This window comes from Malus sylvestris, chromosome 12 (assembly GCF_916048215.2).
Source record: "Malus sylvestris chromosome 12, drMalSylv7.2, whole genome shotgun sequence".
Classification (NCBI taxonomy): domain Eukaryota; kingdom Viridiplantae; phylum Streptophyta; class Magnoliopsida; order Rosales; family Rosaceae; genus Malus; species Malus sylvestris.
The window spans coordinates 6,043,868-6,060,734 of record NC_062271.1 but is presented as its reverse complement, the minus strand read 5'-3'; the positions used below and the strand labels follow the sequence as shown (position 1 = coordinate 6,060,734).

The 16,867-nt window shown below is 38.8% G+C and overlaps 1 protein-coding gene and 1 pseudogene across 1 annotated transcript; both read left to right on the top strand.

Annotated features, from left to right (window-relative positions):
• Positions 1 to 903: 903 nt before the first annotated feature.
• Positions 904 to 3,370, top strand: LOC126592839 (disease resistance RPP13-like protein 4). The gene has a single exon (XM_050258621.1). The coding sequence runs from the start codon at positions 1,044 to 1,046 to the stop codon at positions 3,084 to 3,086; it is 2,043 nt and encodes a 680-aa protein (XP_050114578.1). The 5' UTR covers positions 904 to 1,043; the 3' UTR covers positions 3,087 to 3,370.
• A 10,361-nt stretch (positions 3,371 to 13,731) lies between these two features.
• Positions 13,732 to 15,319, top strand: LOC126592840 (uncharacterized; annotated as a pseudogene).
• The last annotated feature ends 1,548 nt before the right edge of the window (positions 15,320 to 16,867 follow it).

The window sequence follows — 16,867 nt, the reverse complement described above, 5'->3', positions numbered from 1 at the left end:
ACCAATCTGTCTGTTCAATCTCTATGATACTACAAATCTCTAACAAATTAAGCAAATTATTGAAATGTCCTACATCGACCGTATCAATGACAAAATAAGAGTTTAAATACCATAATCTCACTCCAACTAGTACCGATACCTTTTGTGATAAAACCTCACACCTGACGGATTATGCAGGTGGTAATTACCAAGTTGGGGATAATATCAGTGTTGTTGGAAGTGGACCGTATGGCCTGTCTCTCTGATAATTCTACATGGTATCAGAGCCAGGGAGTGTTGGACTGTATGGCCCGTTTCTCTGATAATTCTATATGGTATCAGAATCAAAGAACGGGCCCGTACTGTAATGCCACGTGATGGGTGGGTCCCCTTGACCCCGCATGATGATGGTGGGTCACTTGGCCTCATAATTCTACCCAAATTACACAAGAAAACAATATAGCTTAACTTTTTTTCATCACCTTGTAAACACCTCTAAGTCTAACAATCAGAAAATGACAGCCACAAGCACCAAATAAACACTTGAATTTTAACCATATAAAAAGAAACAATCGTGCACAAAATAAGACTAATGAGATCACCTTGCTTAAATGTTTAATCTCTTTTGAGTAGTACTATTTATTTATTTTATTTTATTTTATTTTTAAAAGGATGATAAAAGATTAGGTGAATCGAGCTACGTATAAGGCTTGAACTACAATAGTAAAAATCTTATTCTTTAAACCCGCACAATGCTAAAAGAAAGAACCAAGACCCAAAATTGGCCCCTCCAATTCCTTTTCTTTTTCCTTTTGTTTAGTTGGAATTGATGTTTGGCGTACAACCCAAATAATTTGGATTCCTCCTTCATTTTTCTGAAGTTTTTGGTACCTGGAGTATTGTCTGGGAAAAGAGACTTGTATTGCTGACGATTAGAAATTGGTATATAAAAGCACTGGTAAGCTAACCATGTCAGCACAAACATTTTATTTTAATTATTTTCTTGCTTTTTCTGTATTGTTGCTATAAGCTTAGGATTTTGTTTGCTTTCTTGAAGCACGTCCATGTCTACTCCCAATTCCTCTGAAAATCCCAATGAAATCTTGTCCCTCGAGAGAATCAGAGAAACCATCATTCCCTCTCTCCTTGACCAATTCTCCCGGGCCAAATACTTCCTCTCCACCAGCCAATCTCACTCTGAAATGGCCAATCAATTTGAAAAATTACGCAAAGACCTCACTTACATCGAGCATGCATTCACCGGACTCAAGAACTTTGACGAAAGCGCGAGTAATCTTTTCAAGATCCTCCAACAGCCTCAACACAGCCTCAGCCACCTACTGGATCAGCTGTCAACGCGATCCCGCATCCTTGACTCACAAGCTAAGCAATTTCAGCCCAAACTGCGGGTGCTCAACGAGACCATCATCAAGCTGAAACTCCTACTTCCATCCCCACATAAACTTTTGTTGAGTAAGGAAAACTCTGTGTTGTCTACCGGCATTGACTTCCATCATCCCAACAAAGTGCTTGACAAATTGTCTGGCTTACACTTCAGTAAGGTGTTTGAAGAAAGCCCGGCTTATAAAGAATTTCAGGTTGTTTATAACAGTCTTCGTGTAACTACGAAGCTCTGTTTGTTGTGTTTCGCTGTGTTTCCTGTGAATGAGGTTGTAAAGAAGAGGGTTTTGATACAATGGTGGGTTGGAGAAGGGTTTGTGAATCCTCCGGTTGGTGGCAAAGAGACGGTTCTGGAAATTGCTGATGGTATATTTGAAGAATTAACAAAGAAGGGCTGCGTTGAACCTGTGAATAAGAAACGGAGACCTTCCGTGGTGCATAGTTTTAAAATGCACCCTATTATTCGTTCTGCGGTGATTGTTATTGCCAAAGAAGTGGGATTCTTTGATTTTGACAATAAAGGGAACCCCACAACCGAATTTTCATGGTCTCGACGTGCGTGTTTGATGGATGGTTCTCTGCCTCTGATGCAGGTAAGACCTCATGGGGATCCAGAAAACCTGCAGAGGAAGGATCCAGAAAACCTGCAGAGGAGGGATCCAGAAAACCTGCAGACGATATTCAATGTCAATGAGTCCTATCCAGATTTTTCCAAAGTGGAGTGGTCCAAGTTGAGGAATGTGAATGTTCTTTATCTTGGAAGGTGGCACAACAGAGCTAAGCATCACATTGAAGTAGATGACACTGAATTCTTCCAGGGGTTGCAGTATATGGTAAATTTGATATTCTTCAGTCTACGAGGAATATCGAGGATTATGGAGCTTCCTGATTCTGTATGCAAGCTTGTTAGTTTGAGGATCTTGGATCTCAGTGCCTGTCACAACTTAGAGGTACTTCCTGAAAAAATAGGCTTGCTTAAGAAGCTCACACACTTGGATATGTCCGAGTGTTACTTGCTAGAGCGTATGCCTAAGGGGATTGCGTTGCTCTCAGAACTCCAAGTTCTTAAAGGATTCATAATTCACGAATATCATAAGAATGATGCTTCATGTACTCTTCAGGATTTGTCAGCATTGCAGAAGTTGATGAAATTGACAATCAGCACTAGCAGGGAAGATTTTCCCAGCAAAGAAGAGCTAATTGATTTCCAACATCTTAAATCACTTCGAAAGCTGACAATAGTGTGGGGAGGGTTATCCATCCAAGCCAATGCTGCACAAGAACCGGTAGCACCAACTGGGACCAAAACTCATATGGGTAGAGTGCCATCAAGATTACCTACAGTCAAGAAAATGACCACGGCAACTACCATGATAAAGGAAAATCAAGAGTATTTTAAGGAACTTGAGAAGCTGGACCTTCAGTGCTATCCTCGGATGACAGCACCTAGCTGGTTGGTTCCCCGCAGGCTTAAGAGCCTGAAAATGCTCTACATTAGAGGAGGGCCGCTTCGAAATCTAGGTCATGCGGAGGAGAATGACAAGTGGACAGTTGAGATATTACGTCTGAAGTTCTTGAGTGAATTAAAGATGGACTGGAATGAACTGCAGATGTCATTTCCATGCTTAACATATGTGGAGAAATTTAGATGCCCTAGGCTCACTTTCTTCCCATGTGATGAGAGTGGAGTTTGCTTGAAGCCGTGAAATGGAACAATGGAATCGTATCCGGTGGGAAGCCTCGGCGAGAATGTGATGCATTCAAACGGTTAAACTGAAGGTTCACTAGATTGATTGAAGAATATCGTCAATTTTGTTTCCCCTAATGCTATGCTCTCTTTTTTCCTTTTTCTTCGGAAAGTGAATTTAGTTCTGCTTGTTGAAATTTAATGTTGCTCCAAAGTTGAATGTGGATTGTATTCAAGCTATTGAGAAATTACCTCTGTGTAAATATTGTCATGGGAATCTATAAAACTACAGACACTTTGATACTTACTCGTCTCTGCAAACACGATTCGTGTCACTTTGAGTTTACAAATATGCACTAGAAAGAGTGGACAATGTTTCAAACTTCTTTGGACTTACATATTTTAGGGGTTTTTGAACCTTAATCCTTCAAGAAGATTAAAATTTAATAAAAACTTGGTGTTATATTGAATATTAATTTTAGTCCCTTAATGTGTACTTAATTTCAAATTCATATTATATTTTTGTTTTTAAATTTAATAGATAACTTATTTAATGTTATTACATTAAATTTTAAATTTATTATTATACACATTTTAATTCATTAATTTTATTTAACTTTCTCTAATTAGTGTACCTAGACGTCTGTATCATAATATATTTTACAAAATTAGTGTACCGAAATGCCCGTACCTAAATATATTGTAGTGAATTAGTGACACATAAGAAAATATGTAAAAACATAAGTGTACCGAAAATTCCGTACCTAACTATATTATACTAAACTTGACACACCCCGACCCGGAATGTCCGCTAGGACTCTGAATCGAGCTATGCTAGTCGACATCTGGAAGGTGACGAAGCCATAAAGTGTGATAATGCGTAAACTATGAATAAATTTAAACTTCAAAGTGCCTCAATATACGAGTGTTCGGTGAGTAGGTATGGACCCATTCACACGTGATACCGCGCATAAGTAAAGTATAGCAAGGTAAGATAATGATTATACCCTCATAAGAAGCCACATGTACTGAGAAGTGCCACAAATCCTCGTCGATACGGAAACTTTGCTACTAGAACCTGGAGGAGCGCAAAACAGAAAGTGTGAGTGGGCAAAAACAAAGCTTTTGCAAACTATTTCATTTATCAAAGTAATAACCCTTCGCCGTAAACCAGAATAATTTCTCAAAAAAATAGAATACATATCGATATCGAAACCATACCCGAAATAGTATAATCCACATGTATGCCATGCCCAATATCTCAACATAATGAAATAAGTAACCCGGGTGAAATAAATCCATGAAAAGTAATATGTCAGTCGGATCCACCTATTGTGGTATGTACGACTGAACCTAGTTCATCCAATATCCAAGTAATATATCAGCCAGATCCACCTTTTATGGCCTGTACAGCTGAACCCATAACTCATCACATATCCAAGTAATATGTCAGTCAGATCCACCTCTTGTGGCATGTACGGCTGAACACATAGCTCAACACATATCCAAGTAATATGTCTGCCAGATCCACCTATTGTGGCCTGTACAGCTGAACCCATAGCTCATCACATATCCCTGCACACAAGTCAGAACCACCTCTAGTGGTATGTACGACAAGACAGGTGTAAATAAGTACGCTCAAGTGCTACGATCATGTGAAGACTGTGCGAATAATCACGGGTCACCTTAGAGTCGAAACCACCTATAGTGGTCTGTACGACAGAACTGTGCACCTACCTTGGATCCAAGGTGAGCGTAAGGTGCAGGAGGTGAACATCACGTGAATGACTGTGCCCTGGCCACGGGCGGGAGCACTAACACCGGGGTGCAGGTTTGTGAGCTATAACTGTATTTAATATAACATATATTACTCATAGGCAACCTGTACGACAATGTCGGAGTTGCCTATTATTGCAACCTATACGACAAGGTCGGAGTTGCCTAAAACATAAATGTAATCATACGATAACAGCATATTCACCTTCGCCCTTCAATGCATTCACAATAATTATGTGCAGGTAATGTACATATGGATATGCCATGATGCAATCTAAAACTCAACCATATCATAGTATTTCCAAATATATACATATATATAATATGGAATAAAATGCATAAGTTGTAACGCCCTACTCCCGAACTATTTATTTTCGGGCATAATTATCAGTGATAAGCCCAATTAGACATTAGTTTAATTAACTATCATTACTTACATTTACTTACTTCAATTTATTGATTCTTCACACATTGATTTATGACCAACATTTAACCACCAAAACATAAGGTTAAATCTCACATTTTCTACCAATGTCCCTCACATTGCTCAATTCCCCAAACAAGACTATTGTCTCAATGATTGTATGGCTGCATCAAACGTCTTGTTAGACTGCCTACGTACCCTAAACAGGGATCAAGCCATTCGTAGTTCGCACTAGTACTTCAAAGCATTCACAGTAATTATATGTAGGTAATATGCATAAATCAACTTAAACACGTTTGTGGAATTATCAATCATATGTATATATATACGATAGAAAGGAAAAGACCCACTCACTGATATGTAGAAGGGTCGTAGCCCCCGAGTCTCGCTTGACTATGCTCGTCCTCTGGAAATGTCTCACCTATATGCGAAACAACTATTTTAACATTATTTTAAGCACATACTCAAAACTAGGTAATAAATTCTCATACATTGCTCAATTGAGGTGTTTGAATATACCAACGTGATCTACTCAACCCCACAAACATCCCCATATTTTTAGAAAAAATTTCTGATGACCACGTGCCGGCCACGCGCAGGCACGTGCCTGGCACACCAAACAGAATCCTTAACGGCGTTAGGGAATATTCCGTTAAATAATAGAATATGCTGTTAAATATACCTAACGCCGTTAGCATATTCCGTCAACTTTGACAGAATATTCCCTTCCTTCAACCTCAGCTCGCCGGAGTCCGGCGCCGGTGACCTCTGCAACTGCCGGTTTCTGGAAGAACTTCTAATCTTCATATCTCATTCATTTCAACACCAAACTTCACGAAATTTAAACCAAAATGAAGCTTAGAATGAAAGGAACACATCCTTACCACTTTTATGCCCTAAAACTCACGAAAGCTCGTCGAAAAAATCTTGATAATCTAGTCACCTCTGCAACTCACCGAAACTGAGCTTCCTGACATCCAAAACCTTTCAAAATCCTTCCCTAAGCTTCGTGAAACAGTCCTAAGGCTCATTAGAACCTTAAAATTCAACGAAACTTATGTGATCATGACAAAGTCACTATGCACCACATCGGGGTTTCCTGGTTCCCGAGTTTTCGAAGTCTTCACGTCCAACCAAATGTATAAATGAGTTCCTAGGCTCGCAATGAACACGAATATCACCTTCACAGCCTCGATCCGTGCACGAAATGGTTGTTTTACCAGTTGACTGTACAATTGTACGAAAAATGAAGAAAAACAGAGAGGGATGAGAGAGAGAGTCAACAGGAGTGGTGTGTGTGTGTGGTCCTAGTTGGTCACCAAACAAAACAAAAGAATAATAAAACCTAAGTTCTAATTGGATCCAAGAACTTAGGAAAAAATTGAATTGGTCCACAACCTAAATTCATCACACCACACAACGTCTAAGGGTAAGATAGGAATTTCATACTATCGAGGATATATTTCGGGACGAGCTGTCACAAAACTAGTGTACCGAAATGTCGATACCTAAATATATTATACTAAACTAGTGTACCAAAATGTCCATACCTAAACATTTTATACTAACTCAGTGTACCGAAATAATCGTACCTAAATACATTGTAATGAATTAGTGGCAGATAAGAAAATATGCAAAAACATAAGTATACTGAAAAATCTGTATGAAGATATTTTCTTATATAAGATGCTTACCATAATGAGAATTAAAATTTATAATATTTTCATAAAATTATAAATAAAAAAAGAGACATTTAATACATATAGTGGCATTAAATAGAGTTTAGGGACTAAAATCAATTTTTAATCTTGTATAAATTCTAACTTTCATCTTATTTATAGATTAAAATCTAGTTTTATATATTTTATAGTCAACTTAAAAAGAAATGGGAACCAGGGTTTCTGCTTTGATCCGCAGAGAACAACGATTGAACTAAAACTAATTGGATGTAAGAAATGAGGGATTCAACAATTTATATTTCAGTTACTGTTGTTGTTTCCTACATTTTCATGTTCTCGTGCATACACTTGGCATCTTTGTTTTTCTTCTACAGAATTGTTCCAGATCAGCAAAGAATGGATTTACTGATCTAAATTTAGCAGCTCTTACGATTCGATAGTGTGGATGCAAATTTCTTCCTCCTTATCCTTAGACAAAATTGCACCTACAAAACAAATAACACATTAGGTCAAGGACAAGAGCCTCACGCGCCCACAATGAATGAGGGGGCTTTGGCTGAAGAACCTTTGATGCCAAAGTTAGAATTTAGAGAGAAAAAGTATTTGGAGAATTTTGAGAATTTAACAAGAGAATTAGAATTGAGTTTTGGAGATAGTGATGGGGTTTTTATAGGGGTGTGGCCGGCCCCTTTGGAAGAGAAAGGACTGGCCACTTGGTTCATTTTGTGGGTTAGGTTCTTGATTTGTGTTTAATTAGGAATAATTGAATAATAAATCAATTAATTAGCTAATTAATAGAATAAGTTCCTCATTGATTAGCTAATTAATATAATAAAAGGGGAATGATTTGGGAGTTTCCTTGTGGAGAGGATTTGATGAGGATGGATGAAATAGGTTTTGAATTATTACCTATTTTGGGCACTTTTAACTTGGTTGAAGGTTGATTGCCCGCTGCTCGCACGTAGGCATCCCAGTATGCCTTGAGAGTAATTTTGTCATTTTAACCCAAAGATCCACATATCGCCTTGTGATCATTTTTGGCTCCACAGATAGTGCGACAACTTCTTCTGGCATTGTGGAACAGGAATAAAGCGGGCAATTTTTGTTTTGTGTTTTCGGTTATAAAGCGAGGAATTACTTGGAAATACAGATAAGTGAGTGACAAGGCTGCCAAAGGTGCTTATAGAATCTTGCCAAACAAAAGCCAAAGGTGGTTTGCCTGTACAATTATTTAGATGATGCCTTCCATTTTATTATCATCTAAGTTGCACGGACACGGATACAACGACACACGACACGGCAACATGATAAATCTCAAAAAATAAGACACGGAGACACGACTAAAGGTATGGCAATAAAATATAATAAATTTTACATATATTAAAAATAATACTTCAAATTTATAATTAAACATGAATGTATAAGAATCTGTAATAAATAAAGATTCCTGTGATAAAGCCTCTAAATGAAATATGCTTACCTCTATGTTTAACTAAGCATACCCTACATGGAGAGAGAAACAAATAAATGAACAAAAACATAATAACATCATTTATATTTATAAATGTAAAGAAAACAATTTTTTTATGGAAAATCAGCCTCTTATCTTTTTTGTCAAACATAGGTTGTTCTACTATCCAAATCAGCCCACACATAACCAATTAGGCTTTATTCTTTTTGCCAAACATATTTTGTTCTGCTATCCAAACCCATGTCTTCTCCCTCACTGAAATGCCTTTCATCCCATTATCCCCAACAACCATCCTCTCCACCAACACCAAGCCTAACCCACCTATATTCAGCCCATTCACCCTCCAACATGTGTCCACCCCATAGTGAGAATGCCCCAAATGTTTCAATAATTCAAAAACTTCCTCAAAATATTTTTCAACCCGTGTTGGTGGCGTATCAGAGGCGTGTCCAACCCGTTGACCGGTGTCTTGACCGTATCCAACTCGTGTCGGAGGCATATCGGAGGAATGTCGAAGTGTCTGACACTCCAACACTTCGGAGTTTTGGAGTGTTTAACAACCTCTCTGTCATTGCTCTATCCTCTAATCATGTCTTCCATTCCAAAGTGAAACATATTGAAATCGATTATCATTTTGTGCGGGAACGTGTTATTCGAGGAGATCTCCATGTGCTTCATGTGTCGTCCAATGAACAGTTTGCAGATATATTAACAAATGGACTATCTGCACCCTTGTTTCAGCATCATTGTTCCAATCTTATGCTTGGTTCTTCCAAGCATATGATTGAGGGGGGGATGTAAAGATAAAGAACTGTCAGATTGTGACAAGTATCAAAAGATGAAGGGATAAGGTGGTTGTGGTAGTTAAAACAGTTAGTATAGAATACTTAGTGAGTAAGGAAAGTCACATGTATATATACTTGTATTATGTACTGTAAGAATTATTCATTGAATACAGAAAGTATAATTCAGCTACAATTCTCTCTCTAAACTCTTCTCTTTCTCTCTCTCTCTAGATTACACAGGAAAACTCTATTAGTATTCTTCACAGGATGAAGATTAACAGTCTGTGCAACCTAGGTTATCATCCTCCACTCGGACATATATCACTATGAATGTGACTTTCTTGGAGTCCGAGATGTATTATTCTTCATCTTCCTCCAACTCTCCTATTCAGGGGGACACAATAAGTGAAGAGCAGAATTGGCCATCACAGCCAACAGCACCCATGGCACTTCCAGCAACACCTACGGCACTGCCAGCAGTAGCACTACTGCCAGTTGCAGAAGCCCGGCAACTTGAAACGGATGCAAACAGTGCAGTCCTTATTGTGAATCAAGATGTTGAAACTTCTTCTCCCCTCTCATCCCCAAATATAGTATCAATGGATAACCATACTCCTAAGAATATTCCTGAGGTAAGTCTCACTTCTCCTATAATGTATCGAACAATTCGAATTATTAGTTACCTTATAGGTACAACCAAGGAAAACCATCTAACTGATACTCTCGGGATAAAGAAAAATGATCCAAATATCCCATTGCCAACTATGTGTTATCACATAAATTGTCAAAACCAGGAAAAACTTTTATATAACAAATATTAGCAGATAGTGTTCTGAGCTACTTGAAAGAAGCACTAACCGACATTAGGTGGACTAAGGCAATGGAAGAAGAGATGAGTGAACTTTAAGACCAAACATAGGATTAAGTCCTATTGCCAAGAGGAAAAGAGATAGTAGGGTGTAAGTAGGTGTATACAATGAAGTACAAAAGCTTACAAGGCACGATTGGTCACCACTGGTGATACTCAAACCTATGACATGACTATACGGAGACATTGGCCCCAGTAGCAAATATCAATCCAATAAGGGTATTGCTTTCGTTGGCAACAAACCTATATTGGCCTTGACAACAATGTGATGTGAAGAACTCCTTCATACATGAGAATCTTAAAGAGAATGTATATATGGATATTCCACCGGGTATTCATCACTTTCACAATCAGAAGTAGTATATAAGTTGAACAAGCCTTTGTATGGTCTGAAGTAATCACCTCGAGCATGGTTTGGGAGAATTCGAATAGCTATGAGAATATATGGGTTCAGGTATAGCAACTCCGACCATACGATCTTTATAGAACATCAAATGGGTAAGTTAACAGCATTCATTATCTATGTGGATGATATGATTGTTGTTGGTGTACAAAATCAGATTGACTTTTGAACAATGTAAAGTGTTGTGTGACTTTCACAAGTTGCTTCAGTCACCAAGTCTTAAATAATATGTAAAGACACAGAGATAAGGAATCAAACACAAGATGTACGTGGTTCACCCTAAGGTAGGCTACATCCATGAGGATAGATAAGTTCTCATTAATAATGTAGAGTTTACATGATACAAAGGTAACACATAATCATATTAGTAAGTTCTAATAATGGATTAAGTAGAATACTAGCATTAGAAATTAATTGTAGGAGAATGGTCTTATTTTATAGTTGTGGAGAGTCACACGTTTTCGTTTGCGGTCAGTGTGGGACTCTGGGACTTTAGGAGCTTTATTCTAATGTTAACACGTGTTGCTTTGTGATTAACCTCTTGGTTGGAGAGAAACTATTATGCTTCGGCAGGGGTACCTCATCCCAAATTCTTCCACCACTTGGGTCTCTAAAGGTATAAAGTTGACCGGTGCTCGGTAGTTTTAGGATTGGTGAAGTATGGTACAAACAATTGTCACAAGTGATTATTAGCAAGAAATCTCAAAGTTAATTGAAGGATTACTTGGCAACCGAGTTTGAAATGAAAGATCTTGGTGGACTTAAGTATTTTTTTGGTATAGAAGTGGCTCGATCGAAACTGGGCATATTTCTATCTCAAAGGAAATATGTTCTAGATTTGTTGACAGAAACAAGGATGCTCGATTGTAAACCTATTGATAATCCTATCATTCAAAACCATCACATTGATGTGTATCTTCATCAAAGTCCAAGCAATAAAGACCCTTATCAGAGGTTGGTTAGATGATTAATTTACTTATCCCATACCAGACCAAATATTGCTTATGCGGTGAGTGTTGGCAGCCTGTTTATGCACTCTCTGGGTAGAGGCATCATGTTTTTTAAGAATAGATACTTTAAAGTGGATGGTTATATTGATGCGAATTGGGCAGGAAATATTACTTATATGCAACCTACTTCAGGGTACTTTACGTTTGTGGGAGGTAATTTAGTGACTTGGTGCCAATAAGAAGCAAAAGATTGTGGCTTCGTCAAGTGCATAAGTATAATACAGAGGTACGGCGAAAGAAGTATGTGAGTTATTGTGTCTTCAGCAGTTACAGAACTTGGGTATCCATTCATCAACGTCTGCATCAAATTTGTTTCGTGATAACAAAGCTGCCATTGATATTTCTCATAATCCAATTCAACACGATCAGATTAAAAATGTTGAAGTGGATAGACATTTTATTAAGAAGAAGCTAGACGAGAATGCTTTCAATTTCTATTTGTGAAATTTGAAGATCAGCTGGAAGACATTTTAACAAAAACAGTTGCATGTCAATCGTTCTACAACTCACTCGACAAGTTGAGCATCAATAGTATTTATGCACCAATTTGAGGGAGAGTGTTGGCGTGAGTTGGTGATTGAGTTGACTATATGTGTAATTAGCGGGATTTATTACGCGTTTGATTTCTTGTAATTAGGATAGGTTTTATTACGTATTCTTGCCTTGTAAATCAAAGGTGTATTATATATATTTGCCTCCTTTGTGACAATAATACAACAGAAGAATTAAACCCAAAATGAACAAAAAGAGGGTCTCCTTGTATATTTGGAAGAAAAATTAATCATCTCCAAGAAAAACGATTCGTCCTTGTGTTTGGGCCCAAAATATTCGTTTGGGCCGAGTATAGAATTATTCTCGGCCCAGAAGGCCTTACGACAGGGTTCAGTTCCTAGGGATCGGTTAGTTCTGGACCAGTTAGGTAGTGGGCTTCCAAATCTGGGTCGGTTATGCCATGCTGCAAGACGAGTCGAATCCTGGTGCAATGAGGAGTCTCGGCAAGATCAATAACCCGGAAGTGAATCCGGCTCAATAAAGGAATAGGTTCACAATTATGGTGAAAGTAGGACTGGTCGGGTTGGTGTTTGATCAGGAGAAGGAGTCCTAATCCGGGTAGGGTTTTAACTCAACCTTGAAGGTATTCGGTACTATAAATAGAGGAGGCTGTTCATCATTCAAGCAGCTCCAATTCAACACATAACTGCCCTGCGCAAACTCTCTCAACAACTTTGAGATTTTTATTTTCTCTTTTCGCTAACACATCTTCCGTTGGCATCAACAGTACTGTGAAAGCAACCGGTGACATCTTAAGTCGGCATAGATAGCTCTGTCGCCGTAGAATCAGTCGGTCTCGCAGCATCTTCTGTTGGCATCAACAGCACTGCGGCGAGGATGATTGGTTACCTATCCAAGTCTCGGTCGAGAAGGATTTCCGAATCCTTATTGACTGAGGTCATCTCATTAGCCTTCTCGGCGAAGTGAGGTGTTACAGTTTACTGAACTCGGCGCATTGCACGCCGAGTGATTTTATGATTGGATACTCTCAAGTGGGATTTAGAGTTCGGCATTCAGACGGCCGAACCACGTTTACTATCAAGACTTATATTCGCTTTGAATATTTGTGCCCTTACACTTTGGTGTCGATTCGGTGTGAGTTTACTCTGACGAATAACATCACTGTGACAGAATCCGATGACGGCGATTCGTGAACTTCGTAAGAATAGTAGCCTTGTCTTCAGGTTCGAGAACCCAAGAAGCCGAGATGTGTTCCTTCCTCGGTCGCAATCGCAAGACGCAGAAGTCAGTCGCGCGCCCAACGCAACATCAACAAATTTATTCCTCGGCCGACAAGTTGGCACGCCCCGCATTCACCGAATGACGTAGTTAGCTTACAGATTACTCGGTCTGCGCGTCACGTAGGTTTGGTAGTTTTTAGGGTCAACACCTTGACATTCTCTTTGTTGTTTTCCTGTGCTAACCTTGTCCTTGATGTTGATATGCCAAGTATTTAGCAGCATAAAAAATAAATTAAGTGCAGCAAAATGCCCTTTACCAAGCATTGGATTGTGTGTGCCAGCCAAATACTGCTAAAAACAGTCCAATCCGTGAAGGAATCCTTTTACTTGCAGCCAATGTTTTCAGAAATTAGGAGCTCCAGTTGCGGATATTTCAAGAAATTGTTGAGACCCCCAAGAACTTAAATTCATTGCAGAGAAAAGCACTTTTTCAAGAAGCAAAAGCAGTGGGAATAATGGAAAATCAGAAGCTGAAGTTTCATCACTTTAGCCACGAACATCCATTGGAGCGTACCAATGATTCACCTTCCAAACAGAACAAAATCTGTGCAGGGTGCAAGCTCATGATACAGTCCGGAAAGGATTACTACAGCTGTCCAAGCTGCCCATTTTTCTTGCACCAAGTATGCTACAACATGCCCCGGAAAACGCGTCACCCGGCTCTTCCAAGCCACTACTTGAACCTCCATCCAGCTCCTCCTTCAAGCACCAAGGGGGCCTTGAATTGTCAGGCTTGTGGAGATCCCGTCGAGGGGTTTTACTATGATTGTGCCGATTGTGGCTTTTACTATCATATCTTGTGCTCAGGCCTGCCCTTCTCCATTAAAACTTTATCCCACCCTCATGCATTGAAATTGTCATTTTCTCCACCGGTCGATTTGTTTTGTGATCTCTGCAATGAGCCTGGTTACGATCGATGGCTGTATAGGTGTCATATTTGTGAGTTTGATTCTCATATTTCTTGTGCCATTTATAATATTCAACCAGACCTTGAACCTCCCCAAAATCCAATTCCACCACTGCCCGCTGACACGTTTATAAGGCAGAGCAGCTATTCTTCAGGATCTTCTTTCGGGATCAATGTGGCAGAAAATTACAACAGTGAAGGCAATGAACTGTTGCATTTGGTAAGGCAGACAGTTTTTAAGGGTAACATTAAGTGCATTGGTGACGCAAAGGGTTTGAGTGCAGCAATAATTGGCTGGGATAAGAGATTGTGTTCTCCAAAACAAGTGCTCAACGTTAGAATGAGCAAACTTGGAAATGTTGGATCATATCAAACGGATGCAGATATGGCCGTCACTTCATTGAATTTGAAAGATACAGCAACTTCTGTTTCTGAAGACATGACTTTGACTCCATGTTATCAATTCAGTGATGCGTGTTTTTCGATAGATTTGTCTTATACACCTAATGGTCAGAAATTTCAAGCAAACAAGGAAGGTCCAAACCAAGGAACATTAAGCTACACCAATAGTACCATTGCCCCCAACAAGGTTTTGACCAGCGCCAAACCAGAAAAGCAACTCGGTTATGTTAATGTATCAGGTACTAATTATTCCAATAAAATTGGACCGGAAAATAAGCTGAATGAAGCATTCTTGACTCGAAATGACACTTACAAGGAAGGAATCAGGCCCAAAGGAGATGAAGAGGAAAGCTAGTGCTACCATGGGGAGCTCAACCATTGGAAATCAGAGTACTAAATCAGATATAGTAAGTCATAACGAATTTCGTACCATCAATTGAGAAAGAAAAAAAAATTCGGTGATTCATTAAGAAATTTGGTCAGAGTTCTTTTCTTTTTCTTTTTGCTTGTTCCTTGTCCATCAAGAAATTTGGTTGAGAGATATATTGGGATTCAGTTATAGGAATTAATATTGCTTATTAAACCCATGCTCCCAAAAGAGAGTTATGTAACTTATATGTTATTATGTTTGCAGGAAAGCAACAGCCCTTCCTGTTGGCTTAGTTGCTGCAATACAGGCTACGAAAGAGGTACCAACTAAAGCTTTCAGGAGGCCAGAAGCATAAGAAAACTGGTCAGTTACCGAAATGTTTTTGTTCGAGTATGATTTTACATGTTAATAATTCATACATGTACTTCTACAAGAGGAACAGAAGTCGCATATATCATAAGGTTGTGACTCACACATTGTGAGACGATCCTGTTTCGATTTCAATTTAAATGTTTGTCTATTGTTGCAAAACCATGCACGAGTTGAGAAAAACCTATTCTTTCCCATTAATTCGCTTTAAGTCCAACTTATATCCAAAACACATCTTACAAAGAAAGATGGTATCTGCACCTGCACGCATAAGATGTTGAAATGTCTCATATCGACCATATCAATGAGAAAATAAGAATTTAAATATCTTAACCTCACTCCAACTAATACTGAGGCCTTTTGTGATAAAATTCAACACTTGAGGATTGTGCAGGTGGTTAAGTGGGGACAATATTGGTGTTGTTGGAAGTGAGTTGTATGGCCCGTCTCTCTGATAATTCTACATGGTATCAGAGCCAGGAAGCGGGTCTGTACTGTACTGCCACGGGATGGGTGGGTCCCCTTGGCCCAGCGCAATGATGGTGGGTCCCTTGGCCCCACGTGTAGGTGAGTCCCCTTGGCTCCACGTGGTTGTCGATATGTGGATCTTCCACGTGTGACCCACTAATTGGGTCCCACATAAGGGGGAGTGTTGAAATGTTCCACATCGATCATATCAATGAGAAAATAAGAGTTTAAATATCCTAATATCACTCCAACTAATAGTGTGTGACCCACTAATTGGGTCCCACGTGAGGGGGCGTGTTGAAATGTCCCACGTCGATCGTATCAATGAGAAAATAAGAGTTTAAATATCATAATCTCACTCCAACTAATACCGATGCCTTTTGTGATAAAACTTCATACTTGAGGATTGTGCAAGTGGTTCAGTGGGGACAGTATCGTGTTGTTGAAAGTGGGCTATATGGCCCATCTCTCTGATAATTCTACATAAATCACTAAATCTTTCCTCCCGAAGCTATGTGGTATGGGTTAGAACTCAAGGTTATACCACAATATGTGTAAAGATTTTAAAGAGACAAATAACAGTGTCCCGCTACTATTTATACATATCGTCACCACTTATGCAATCCAATAACTCTGGATTTTTATCATAAAAGACTTCTATATAAGTTGTAAATTATTTTGCAGGATGACGAATGAGACATTTTATATTATTCAACAATAGTACAACAAAACTGGTATGTATACCATCAGGTCCACTACTCAATGGTAGTCAAGAAATTAGACAAGTGCATTTACCCATCCAATGTCGTCAATTTCCATCTTTGTGCTGATGTGGATGGGATGATAAGGCATAATTAACTCAAACAAAGTAGGACGGCAGTGATTATTTCATAAAACTTATTAGTTGGATGTACTCGAACGCAGTACTATTTGACTATTGCATATATCGTCTGGTTTATGCAGGTTAGCACATGAAAAAATTAGTATTCAGTCTTTAGTTACTAATATTCATTGACTGAGATCTTATTAGTTTTCAAATTTTGATTGAAGTCTCTAGGTGATAATGAATTTACAT

What these genes read in the sequence shown, in the direction of transcription:
- LOC126592839 (XM_050258621.1), top strand. Translation starts at nt 1,044, where the DNA reads ATGTCTACTCCCAATTCCTCTGAAAATCCCAATGAAATCTTGTCCCTC.